The following is a 13,625-nucleotide window of genomic DNA, read 5'->3' as shown; positions in this document are numbered from 1 at the left end:
CGGCCCTGGAAGGAAGATGAGCGAAGATGGATGCGGCCTGCACTGGGGACGGCGTGGGCTTCGTTTGCAGGTAGGTGTCACATAATGTGCCAATATACGATGCATACTAGCACAATATGCCTTTACTATGCAATGAAAGAAAAAAAAAGGGGGGGGGGGGGGAAACTCAGGAGTTAATTTCCTCTTTAACCAGTTCCCGACCGGCGCACGCCGATGTACGTCAGCAGAATGGCACGGGCAGGCATATTGGCATACAGGACATCCAATCTTCAATGCCGCCCTGCCATCGCTCGCGTGCCAGTCGGGACCCCCGTGAGTCCGGTCATGGGTCCCATGGACTCGATCGCCGGGGGCATACCCGCGATCGTCTCACGGGGCTGCTGAATAGAGGAAATGCCGTGTAAACAGCATTTCCCCATTCTAACTAGCAACTAGTGACGCTGATCTCTGCTCCATGTGATTGGAACAGAGATCAGTGTTCACTAAATGAAAGCCCAACCCCCCACAGTTAGTAACACACCCCTAGGAAAACTTAACCCCTACACTGTCACCCACTGGTTAACCCCTTCACTGCCAGTGTCATTTACACAGGAATCACTGCATTTATATAGCAGTGATAAATGTATAAATGACAATGGTCCCAAAAATGTGTCAAAAATGTCAGATGTGTCCGCTGCAATATCGCAGTCACAATAAAAATGGCTGATCGCCGCCATTACTAGTAAAATAAATAAATAAAAAATTATTAATAAAAATGCCATAAAACTATCCCTATTTTGTAAACGCTATAACTTTTGTGCAAACCAATCAATAATCGCTTATTGCGATTTGTTTTTGCAAAAATATGTAGAAGAATACGTATCGGCCTATACTGGGGGAAAAAAATGTTTTTTTATATATTTTTGGGGGATATTTATTATGACAAAAAGTAAAAAATAATGCGTTTTTTTCAAAATTGTCGCTCTATTTTTGTTTATAGCGCAAAAAATAAAAACCGCAGCGGTGATCAAATACCACCAAAAGAAAGCTCTTTGTGGGAAAAAAAGGACATCAAATTTGTTTGGGAGCCACGTTGCAGGACCGCGCAATTGTCAGTTAAAGCGGCCCCCACTGCCGAATCACAAAAAGTGGTCTGGTCTTTGACCAGCAAAATGGTCCGGTCTGTAAGTGGTTAATCACTTGCCGACCGGGCCATAGACAAAAGATGTCCTCAGTAAGAAGTTGAATACTGGGGTTATTGCTGCAGCATTATGCCATAACCCCAGTATTGTTTTTTTCAGCCTGCGATTCACTAACCGATAAAAGTGGTCTGAGCCTTGGATTCACCACTGGATCACTTTTAGAAGCGGTGGGATGGTCACCCACCCTGACCCCGCTGCTTCCTAGTGGTTATTGGGCTTACCTGGATGATTGGTAGCCCTGAGCACTGGTCCGGTGGTTGCGACGGCTGGTAACAGATGAACAGAGGAAAGATGGCCTCCGCTCATCTCTATGGGCTAGGAGGTTTGGAGCAACAACATGATGTCACTTCCGGGTCCAGCCCAATGTAAACAAGGCCATTTTTTTTTTAAAGCATCAGGATCAATGTTTTTTTAATATCTAATGCTTTACATTGTGGAGGAGAGATGGGTCAAGAGATTCTGTCACTGCTTATTTCTATCACAAGGGATGTTTATGTAGCAAAGCCTTTAGCCTCTTCCAGTTTAATGAGGACCTCTAAGGCCAAAGATAGCAGACATCCTTCAATATGTAGTGGGTTGTGAGGCATAGTGGGTGCAAAGATGGTGAAAGTCATTGGGCTCGAGACACTTCTTGGATGCAAAAGAGGTTTTATTTCTCTTAAAAGTAATTTTTGTATTTTTTGGGGAAGAGGGTTAGGGCCAGGACACCCTTAAGTAGTTGTTGACTTCCTGACTTCAATAGGACAACAGTAGTGCAGGGAAAGGTCCCAGCAAGGCGCCACATCTGCACATGCAGGAATGCTGTCTCCTATGGCAAGTGTCTTTAACAGTACCTAACTAAAACATTACGGTTCCTTTAGCTTCACTACAACCTCTTGTAATTCTTCAACCCTGAGCTCTCGGTCTCTCACTAGACCCTCTGATTCACCGACTCTGAATCCATTGAGCTCCTCCAATCTGTGCAATGGTATATCCCTCAAGCGTCACCCATGCTTCCCTGCTGGGTCCCTAGCTTGGCACTCCAGATACTTCTAAAGCTTCACCCCTGCTGACCAGCTCAGTCCCTGGCTTGACACACAAGGCTACTCTGCGGGGATCTCCTCCCCTGGCTGGGTTCCCTGACTTGATCACCACCTGAAGTTTCTCGATTCTTCACCATGCCCGTTCGGTGAGAATACTGCTCCGGTACTTGATTCAGTTACTTACTGTGGTCCCTGGTAAAGGTGGCTGGTCCCTTAGTGGTGACAGCTTCCCTTCTACCTTGGGACCACAGCAGGTTCTCCGGCCAGCAGAACTGCCCCTTTCTGGTTGGACTGCAAGCCGCAATTCTACCCATGCGCTGCCCTCTTACTTCTGGATAGGCCCTCACACAGCCTGGCAGCCAGATGCCCCCAGGCAAGGCCCAATCTCTGTCCTAGCAGCCCGGGGTGTACGACACACACCTACCCAGTCAGCCGTCCAGGTAACACACAACACAGATCACCAGATTCCACCTATATAGATAGGTGCTCTCAGAAGGCCAAGGGATTCAAGAAAACCCTTGTCCATTGGCTGAGATAACCCATATACCCATAAACCCATAAACTGACCTTGGGTTGCCCTTCTCATATCTAGTATCACCAAGTACATGGCCACCTAGTAGTAGAAGAGAAAAGTGCAACAAGGCCAACCTTAGGAAGATACCAATGGATCTCTATCAATCAACCAGGATAACTACTCCTGGCAAATACATTTGTGAGGAGCTCCCTGCCTAAGCTACAGGGTGCTACATTTACATTCCTTGTGAGAGGAATAAAAGTGATTACATTTTTTTTTATAAAGGGCAGTGTAAAAATAAAAAATATATAAAAAAATAAATATAATTTTATTTTTTATTTTTTTTAAAGCGCCCCTGTGCTCGTGTGCAGTGGTGAAAAAGCATACATAGGTCACAACCACATATGTAAACGGTGTTCAAACCACACATGTGAGGTATCGCCGTGAAGGTCAGAGCAAGAGCAATAATTCTAGCACTAGATTTCCTCTAACTCTAAAGTGCCAACCTGTAGAAATGTTTAAAGTGTCACCTATGGAGATGAAGTACAGTAGTTTGCCGCCATTCCACGAAAGGGCACAATTTTAAAGCATGACATGTTGGGTGTCTATTTAACATAATTTGTGATATTTTACAAACCAACTATATATTGTGCTTTATTTTTATTTTTTATTCAGTAATGTGTATGTGTGTTCCAAAAAATTGCATTAGAAAAACTGCTGTGCAAATACCGTGACATAAAAAATTGCAATAATCCCCATTTTATTCTCTAGGGTCTCTGCTGAAAAAAATATATATAATATAAGGTTTGGGGGTTCTAAGTAATTTTCTATCAAAAAAAATATCTTATTTTTTACATATATGAGAGAAGTGTCAGAATTGTCCTGGTAAGCAAGTAGATAAGATGTGTTAACGTACCTTGGAGTTCTCCATTACACTCTCTATGCAGTCAAAGTATGAAAGGTCACTGACTGGCTCATTGGGGTTCTCAAGCATCCCCTTTACTGTCTGAAAAAAAAACAAGCAACACATTCTAAGATTATAAACAGCCAAAGAAGGTATAACTCCAGCCATGACATAATGTTAGTGCTACAGTAATTTTGCTGTATCAAATAATATAAATACCCACGCTATGGTAACATATGTAAATAATAATAAATGTGAAATAAACGAAAAGAGCAGCTGCTGCTGATTCTTTCTTGCTCCTTCCTGCTTCTCAGGTCAATGTTAATAACATCTATATTTTTAGATTGCTTCAATGGGCAGTGCTTTTATATCTAACATTAGCTAAGTTAGCTTTTCTCAGTTAGGGTTCCTCTTACATAGTTACATAGTTAGTCAGGTTGGAAAAAGACACAAGTCCATCCAGTTCAACCATAAAAAAAAAAAAAAATATCATACAATCCAATATACCCAATTCCATACCCACAGTTGATCCAGAGGAAGGCCAAAAACCCCAGCAGAGCATGCTCCAAATTTTACAGCAGGGGAAAAAATTCCTTCCTGATCCCCCAAGAGGCATTCGGATTTTCCCTGGATCAACTTTACCTATAAATGTTAGCACCCAGTTATATTACATACATTTAGGACAGTATTCAGGCCTTTTTTAAAGCAATCTACTGTGCTGGCCAGAACCACCTCTGGAGGGAGTCTATTCTACATTTTCACAGCTCTTACTGTGAAGAAACCTTTCCATATTTGGAGATTAAATCTCTTTTCCTCTAGATGTAAAGAGTGCTCCCTTGTCCCCTGGGTTGACCGTACAGAGAATAACTAAACACCAAGTTCACTATATGGACCCCTTATATATTTGAACATGTTGATCATATCCCCCCTTACTCTCCTCTTCTCAAGAGTGAATTCAGTTCCTCTAATCATTCCTCATAGCGGAGCTCCTCCACGCCTCTTATCAGTTTGGTTGCCCTTCCCTGTATTTTCTCCAGTCCCCCCGATATCCTTTTTGAGAACTGGTGCCAAAAACTGAACTGCATATTCCAGATGAGGTCTTACTAATGATTTGACCAGGGGCAAAATTATATCTCTCTCTGGAGTCTATAGCTCTCTTAATACAAAAAGGGACTTTGCTCGCTTTGGAAACCGCAGCTTGGCATTGCATGCTATTATTTAGCTTACGATCTACCAAAATCCCCAGATCCTTCTCCACTATGGATTTCCCCAGTTGTACTCCCCCTAGCATGTATGATGCATGCATATTCTTAGCTGCCAAGTGCATAAGAGCATTGAGGTTTGTAGAGATTTCTGCCGCAGTGAAAATTACAGCAAAGTAAGGGGGATCGTTTTCACTGACCATCAAGATAAAGAGGGAATTTTATTTTGATGGTAAGTGAAAACAATCCCCCTTACTTTGGTGTACTGTTCACTGCTCCAGGAATCTCTACCAACCTCAAGAGGAACCCTGACTGAGAAATGCTAATGTAACTAATGTTAGATATAAAAGCACTGCCCACTGAAGCAATATAAAAATCTATAGATTGAAGTACTATTTTCATGTAATTTAAAGTGGTCGTAAAGCCTAAACTATTTTTACCTTAATGCATTACTTGCATTAAGGTAAAAAATGTTTAGGTTTCAGCATCCCTCCTCACCCCCCCCCCCCCTTTACTTACCTGAGCCCTCATTGAATCCAGCGCCGTGCACATCTGCAGCTCTTCTCTCCCCTCAATTCTGGGCCTTGCTGGCTTTGCTGGGGCATCAGGAGCAATTGGGTCCCAGTGCTGTCAATCAAAAGTCAGTGACGAGGGAGCAGGGGGTAGGGCTCGGGTGCAAGCACGCACGAGTGCCCCCATGGAAAGCAGCTTTCTACAGGGGAACTGAACAGAGGGGAGGGGCTAGGAGCATCAGCGTTGGACCAGAAAAAGAGGAGGTTCACGGCCGCTCTGTGCAATTCCATTGCACAGAGCAGGCAAGTATAAAAAATGTTTTTTTTTTTACCTTTACAATCACTTTAATGAGTAACTTTCAAACTTACCATATTTATCAGCATATAACACGCACCCCAAGTTTAGGAGGGGATTTAAAAGAAAAAACTTTTAGGAGGGAAGTTTAAGGAAAAAAAAAAAACTTACGTTTACATGCCCATCAATGCAGCCTTGACAGTGTCATTTGCAGCCTTGCCAGTGTCATTTGCAGCCTTGCATTTAGCCTGGTCAGTCATTTGCAGCCTTGCATTTAGCCTTGTCAGTCATTTGCAGCCTTGCATTTAGCCTTGTCAGTCATTTGCAGTCTTGTCTGTGTGTTTGCCATTTAAAAATGGCACCGCCGAGATACAGAGCGGATGTCCTGTGTATCTCGGCGGCGCTCGGTAGTTCTCGGCAGCTTTCGGGTATTTTCAGCCGCTCTCGGCTATTTTCGGCAATTCTCGGTGGCTTTTGGCTTTCCGAAAGCCGCCGAGAACAGCCAAGTGTGGCCGAAAATAGCCGAGAATGCCCGAAACTACCCGGAAGCCGCAGAGAATGGCAGAAAGGCTTACAAACAGAGGGGGATCGGTGTATAACACGCACCCCCGATTTCCCCCTGATTTTAGGGGGTAAAAAGGTGCGTGTTATACGCCGATAAATACGGTAAGTTATAGTACTCTAACCTGGTTCATAATCTACTCAGTTGGGTCACAAAGATAAATTACATATTTCCAACATAATGTGATTTGAACTGAAAAGAGACAACAGGAGAAAATAAATGATTTGTGTTCAAAGTAAAAGTTCTGTGTGAAATTAAATCTGATATATAATCAAATGTATCTGAACCGAAAAAAAAAAAAATCAAATCAATTTAATAGTAGTAACTTAGCAAATGACATAGGGGTACTGCATAAATAGCAACGTCTTTAGGCGCATATCAAAGTCTAAAATCATAAAACAGACCTCCAGCTCACGCAGAGCATTGTCACATTCCTTCTGTCCTGGAGCCTGCTGGGTGCATATAGTGATCAGTTGGTTTATGCTCTCTGTCACGGCCCTGGAAACACACAAAAGAATTTTTGTGAATCCACAATGTGCATACCTGTATTCTGTTCACAGAGGCAAGCTATATTATTTTATTCATGCTTTAAGATAAAAATGACAGTTCTGCATAGAAGCATGAACAAAAGAAACATGAAGAAATGAGGGGAAAAAAATAATTATGGTTTATGATTTAGGAGATAAATAAAGATTCTCATGTATAGGAAAAGTGCAAGTTGGTAAAAAAATAAATAAAAAAAGAAAAGAAAAAAAAAAGCACTGAGACATGAAACAGACAAAAGGTGACCGCTCTCTCCCACCTCGCAGCTGCTGCCAGAAGATTTTTGGCACTTGGAGCCCCAGAATCCACAGAAAGAGACTTTGCAGCCAAAAGCAGTTTGCTAGATGCCATTGAGATGGTCTTCAAATTCCCTATAACTTGAATCTGGTCATCTTTGTTCTATGAAACAACAACAACAACAACAACTAGGTAAGAGGTCTACAGTGAGTAGAACAAGAGCACATACAGGGGCAAGAGACTCCATGGCTGAGGCAGCTTTCCATTCTCACTGACAACAGCTGCTTGAAAACACCATGCCTATTACTCCATGTATTCCATCTTGTCATACACCCTGGATTGACACACAGGCTTTGTTATTACGTCAGCAATGCCCTGTCTCTGGTAGCTCACCGTTACTTCAGCATGTATTATTCAGTACAATGAACCTTATCCATTTCAGAACTTAGCAATGGTTCTACGTCAAATTAAAGGTGACAGAACACATCTTAAATCGTACGTGTACTTCTAGTTATCCCTTTTTTCTGGGTGACGTTACCTGAGCTTCATTCTTCTTTGGTCGCTTAGTCACCTCAATGTTTGCTATCACCAGAAAAGTTTATTAGTTACAAACAAATCATTGATGCACTGAGCATGTATCATGGTGTTGCTTTTGACATCTCTTCATGTGTACAAGAAAAATCAATTGATTGTTGTCTTAATTGTATAACAGTTTCTGTCTTAACCACTTCACTCCTGAAGGTTTTACCCCCTTACTGACCAGGCCATTTTTTGCAATACGGCACTGCGTTACGTTAACCGACAATTGCACGGTTGTGCGACACTGTACCCAAATAAAATCAATATCTTTTTTTCCCCACAAATAGAGCTTTCTTTTGGTGGCATTTGATTACCTCTGTGGTTTTTATTTTTTGTGCTATATACAAAAAAAAAAAAAAAAAAAACACTATTTTTTACGCTCAACTATAAAACGTTCACCATAAAAAAAAAAGTTAAAAAAATTGAATTTCTTCATTAAAGTGGTGTCACACACACACACACAAAAATGCTTAAAATTCCTAAACTCGCCTCTAAATGCCTGTTGCTAGGGGGTTCCTCGAAGTTTGCCTCCTTCAGTGCCTGGGCTCCTGACATAACTTCCTCATGGCGCCCCCTCCCTCTTGTCAGTTATCTGGGAGACGTGACAGGGTCCAGATGACTGCGCGGCCAATGACGGCGTGTGGCGACACTCTCGCGCATGCGCAGTGGGTGCCCGGCTGTGCAGCCACAGACAGGTGCCCACAGTCGCAATGCCGGTGCCACCGAGAGGGGGGGGGGGGGGGGGCGACGAGCGGGGATTCGTTCCCCCGCATCACTGTACCCTGGGACAGGTAAGCGTCTGATTATTAAAAGTCAGCAGCTGCAGTATTTGTAGCTGCTGGCTTTTCTTTTTTTTTTTTTTTTTAAAGGGAAACTCCTCTTTAACCACTTGCTTACTGGGCACGTAAACCCCCTCCTAGCCAGACCAATTTTCAGCGCTGTCGCACTTTGAATGACAATTGCGTGGTCATGCCACACTGTACCCAAATTACATTTTTATAATTTTTTCCCCACAAATAGAGCTTTTTTTTGGTGGTATTTGATCACCTCTGCAATTTAAATTTTTTGTTAATCAGGGGACACAGACCCATAGGAGTTACTAGTTACTATGTGGGTTATTATGGGAACCGACAGGTGATGGACCCTAAGGCAAGATTTGTACTCCCCTATATAACCCCTCCCATTATTTGGAGTTATCAGTTTTGTAGCTAAGCAATACAAGAGTATAATAAGAAGGGAGGGACCTCTGTGTCCCCTGATGTACATCAAAGAAAAGGATTTTACAGGGAAGCCATTTTAAAAATCCTGTTTTCGTTTCTTACATCAGCGGACACAGAGCCATAGTAGTTACTATGTGGGATGTCCCATAGCAATGGCAACTGAAGGGAGGGAGACAACAAAAAAAAGGGGCCAAAAGACTTGTACTGCAGCCTGCAGCACACTGAAGGCAATATCCTCATGACCTTTAACGTCGATTTGATAAAAATCTGGTAAACGTATGAACTGAAGACCAAGTTGCAGCCTTACAGATCTGAGCCATAGAGGACTGATGATGCACCGCCCAAGATGCACTAACTAACTACCCTGGTTGAGTGTGCTTTAACATGAAAAGGAGGAATTTTCTTCTTTAAACCATAAGACTGAATAATGACTTGACGAAACCACTTGGAAATTGTGGATTTCGACACTGCCTGTCCTCTTTTTGGCCCATCTGGCAGTACGAATAAAACATCTATTTTACGAACCTGAGCGGTCACCTTTAAATACACTCTGACCGTGCCTTTTCTTCCCTAGATCGAGGCTCTGGGAAGAAAGAAGGAAGAACAATATCTTGGTTTAAGTGAAAACCTGTCACCACCTTTGGTAGGAATTCAGGATGAGGACGTAACACCTCTTTATCCTTATACATGATCAGATTTGGCTCTTTACAAGACAGAGCCGCTAGTTCTGATACTCTTCTAGCAGAAGAAAAGGCAACCAGAAAGACTATCTTTCTAGTCAAAAGAAGGGAAGGGAATTTCACGTGAAGGTTCAAAATGCCGTTTCTGCAAAGCTGATAAGACCAAGTTTAAATCCCAAGGATTTAGAGGTGCCTTGATAGAGGGATTGATTCGTGCTACCTCCTGAACAAAGCTATGCACTAAAGAGTGAGAAGCTAGAGGCCGTTGAAAAAATATTGACAAGGCCGAGATCTGGTCCTCGATAGCATTCAAGGCCAGCTTCATTTCTAATCCCATTTGCAGAAAATCAAGGATTGTACCGATTACATATTTCCTGGGGTGCCAACCCCTGGATCCACACCAGGAAACATATGCCTTCCAGACTCTATAGTAAATGACTCTGAAACCCGGCTTCCTGGCATTAATCAAGGTAGAAACTACCGAAGGAGACAAACCACGTTCTTTTAGAATGTGGGTCTCAATAGCCAAACCGTTAAATTTAGCGACTGTAAGGTAGGATGGAATGCCAGACCTTGTGTGAAAAGGTCTGGCCATAATGGCAGAGTCTAAGGGACTCCTACTGCCATCTTTATGATCTCGGGAAACCAATATCTTCTGGGCCACGCTGGGGCCACCAGAATCACCTCCTTTTGTTCCTGCTTCATCCTGCGGAAGTAGCAGAACTGGAGGAAATGCATAGATCAGAGAAAACTGATCCCATGGGAAGACTAACGTGTCTGTTCCGTAAGCTAGCGGAACCTTTGTACCCAACTTCCGACATATTGCTAAGATGATGTTGGGGTGAAGAGACCATTCTCCGGGAAATAATTGTTGGTGACTCAAGTAGTCCGCCTGCCAATTTTCTATTCCCAGAATGAATATTGCCGATAGGCAAGGGACTTTGTGTTCTGCCCAAGTCAGAACATGATTCACTTCTTTTTGTGTTGCACGACTCCACGTGGCCCCCTGGTGATTGATGTAAGCCACAGCCGTGACATTGTCGGACTGAATCCTGACAGGACAGTCCCTCAGTCTGACCGTCCAGGACTTTAGAGCCAGACGAACCACCCGAATCTCCAAAATGTTGATAGGCAAGGTTCTTTCCAACTTGGACCATCTCCCCTGAACAGAATCCTCTTCCAGGACTGCTTCCCAGCCTAGAAGGCCGACATCCGTTGTCACCACTTTCCAGGAGACTGGTAGAAATTATTTCCCCTTTTGGAGGTTGCTGGATACCAACCACCAACTTGGGCCCTGGTGCACGTCGGGAGCCAGGCGTATTGGAAAATCTAAGGCCTGAACCTTCTTGTTGCAGGCCGACAGGATTGTGTTTTGTAGCAGTCTTGAATGAAACTGCGCGTAAGGGACGGCCTCGAAGGAGGCCACCATTTTTGCCAACAATCTCATGCACAACCGAATGGAAGGCTTTTTCTTTGATGAGTTGAATTAGCTCTACAATGGAACCGATTATTGTCTGGGGTAGAAATACCTTTTTCTGTATGGTATCTATGACCAGACCCAAGTACTGTAATCTCCTTGATGGTTTTAAGGAGGATTTTTCTAGGTTGAGAATCCAGCCAGTTTACAGTTGTGATCAGACTGTGGTTTAGACATGCAACTGAATGATCTATTAAAAGCAGATCGTCGCAGAAGTAGGCTAGGATCATTATGCCTTAAGCCCTTAATCTGGCTAGAGGAGGTGCCAGAATTTTTGAGAACACCCATGGTGCTGTGGCTAGACCGATCTTTGAGATCTAGAATAGGTCTTACTTTGGTTTTGGAACTGTAAAAAGGTTTGAATAAAAACCTTTCCCTGTTCCTCTAAGGGAACCTCTGATATCACTGACTTGGATAACAGATGATCCAGCGCTAGAAGGAGAGCCTTCTTCTCTGGGTCCTTGGGAACATTTGACCTTAGGAACCGAGGAGATGGAAAATCTCGGAACTCTAGTTGGAACCTAGAGAAACAGCAGAAGCCACACATCTGTCTCAACATTGTTCCTGCCAGATCCTTGAGAATTGCAGGAGCCTTCCCCCAACCCGAGCGAGCTGTTTTGTGGGCTTTCTGCCCCTAGATCTCTTCTGACCTTGGTGCTGCCCTCCCTTGAACCTGATGGTTGAGGCCATCGAGACTGCCTAGAGGCTGATGCCACTGGCACAGGAGAAGAAGCATGCTTAAAGGAGAAATGTTTGAATTTCTTCTTTACTGGTAAAAGAGAGCTTTTGCCATTAGAGATCTTTAGTAGGTATTCATCCAAATCATCTCCAAATAGCCATTCACCATGAAAAGGGAAACTGGCTAAGAGCTTTTTACACGGTGCTTTGGCTGACCAACTTTTCAGCTGTTAGATTTGAATGATAGACTCTCTCATAGCATCTACTGTGCAATATAGTGCGTCTGATAAATCAGCGCAATGTTGGGCCTGTTCATCAGGCAAAACTTTAAGCACCTCCTCAAACTGTTCCTTAATAGACTGGGATACGGCAATTGCGGCAAGAACCGGGTGCGCTACTGAACTTGCTAAAGCCATATGGCTTTTAGAAATAAGTTCCAACTTTTTATCTGTTGGATCCTTTAACATTAGCGCATTATCTATCGGACATGTGAGATTCTTATTCACTGAGGGAATCGCAGTATCAATTGCTGGAACCCCCCATTTCTTATAGAAGTCCTCTTCCATAGGATAAAGTGTAGAGAATCTCTTACGAGGATAATACTGTTTATCCGGATGTTCCCATTCAGCATACATAAGCTTCCTTAGCCAAGAATGCATAGGAAAGGCATCCACAGATGGAGGAAGTATTAATGATCCCAATATGGAGGATAAACTAGTATCTTACAAATCTGGTGGGGGAGGAGCATGCACACCACAGTGTCTAAGAAAAAAAAAATCACATACCGGTACGTGATTTGCGCTAAGGGGTTGCCCTGCCACAGTAAATCTACGTGGGCGGTCCTTAAATTGTTAATAATGTATTTATGGAATAAAAATAAAATAAAAAAATCATCTCTTAAAGGCTCCCCCTCTAAATAAAAATAAAGTGTGAAAAAAAGCTATAAATTAAGAATTTCATAAATAGAAGTATTAATAGTTTCTTTTTATCAACTAACTACCGTATATACTCGAGTATAGGCCGACCCGAATATAAGCCGAGGCCCCCAATTTACCCCCAAAAAACTGGAAAACTTATTGACTCGTGTATAAGCCGAGGGTGAGACATGGCTGTCCATCCCTGTGTGTCCGTCCATCCCTGTGTGTGTGTCCGTCCATCCATCCCTGTGTGTGTGTCCATCCATCCATCCATCCATCCATCCATCCCTGTGTGTGTGTCCGTCCATCCATCCCTGTGTGTGTATCCATCCATCCATCCATCCCTGTGTGTGTGTGTGTGTGTGTGTGTGTGTGTGTATTCATCCATCCATCCATCCCTGTGTGTGTGTGTGTGTGTGTGTATCCATCCATCCATCCATCCATCCCTGTGTGTGTGTGTGTGTGTGTGTGTGTGTGTGTGTGTGTGTGTCCGTGCAGCCTTGTGTGTGTGTCCAGCCTACCTGTGTCCCAAGCCTCCGTCCCGAGCCGCCATCGTCCCGAGCCTCCTCCGTCCCGTGCCTCCTCCGTCCCGTGTCGTGCCGATGGATCGCCGCTCCAGGATCGCCGCTCTTCTCGGCGGCCATTCTACAATTCAAAAGCTCCGCCTCCGCCTGTGATAGGCGGAACACTCAATTTCCCAGCAGCCTGTGTTCCGCCTATCACGGACATCCTCTCATACTCGTCCGTAGTATGAGAATGAGCGGATGTCCGTGATAGGCGGAACACTGACTGCTGGGAAATTCAGTGTTCCGCCTATCACAGGCGGAGGCGGAGAAGGAGGCGCGGCTTTTGAATTTTAATGTCCGCCGTCTGTCTGCTCGATACGCTGATCGAGCAGTCAGACAGCGGTGACTCGAGTATAAGCCGAGGGGGCACTTTCAGCCTCAAAAAAGAGGCTGAAAATCTCGGCTTATACTCGAGTATATACGGTAAATGTAAAGTAAATGAAGTGAATAAAGAAATCCAAATCAATATTTGGTGTGACCACTCTTTGTCTTCAAAACAGCATCAATTCTTCTAGGTACACTTGCACAGTTTTTGA

General features: G+C 43.6%; 1 protein-coding gene across 2 annotated transcripts in view; it reads right to left on the bottom strand.

Moving 5' to 3' along the window:
- The window catches only part of TLN2 (talin 2), a 430,025-nt gene that overhangs the window by 81,566 nt on the left and 334,834 nt on the right, over nucleotides 1–13,625 (bottom strand). For both annotated transcript variants that reach the window (XM_077472779.1, XM_077472780.1), the window contains exons 31-33: nucleotides 6,995–7,134; nucleotides 6,597–6,690; nucleotides 3,634–3,723 (exon numbers count right to left, since the gene is read on the bottom strand). In XM_077472779.1, coding sequence (XP_077328905.1) covers nucleotides 3,634–3,723; nucleotides 6,597–6,690; nucleotides 6,995–7,134 — 324 coding nt within the window. The remainder of the gene's footprint in view (nucleotides 1–3,633; nucleotides 3,724–6,596; nucleotides 6,691–6,994; nucleotides 7,135–13,625) is intronic.

This window comes from Lithobates pipiens, unplaced genomic scaffold, assembly GCF_037356315.1.
Source record: "Lithobates pipiens isolate NorthernLeopardFrog02 unplaced genomic scaffold, aLitPip1_a1.2 Scaffold_8, whole genome shotgun sequence".
Classification (NCBI taxonomy): domain Eukaryota; kingdom Metazoa; phylum Chordata; class Amphibia; order Anura; family Ranidae; genus Lithobates; species Lithobates pipiens.
The sequence above is the reverse complement of the archived record's forward strand: the minus strand, read 5'-3'. Positions and strand labels throughout refer to the sequence as shown.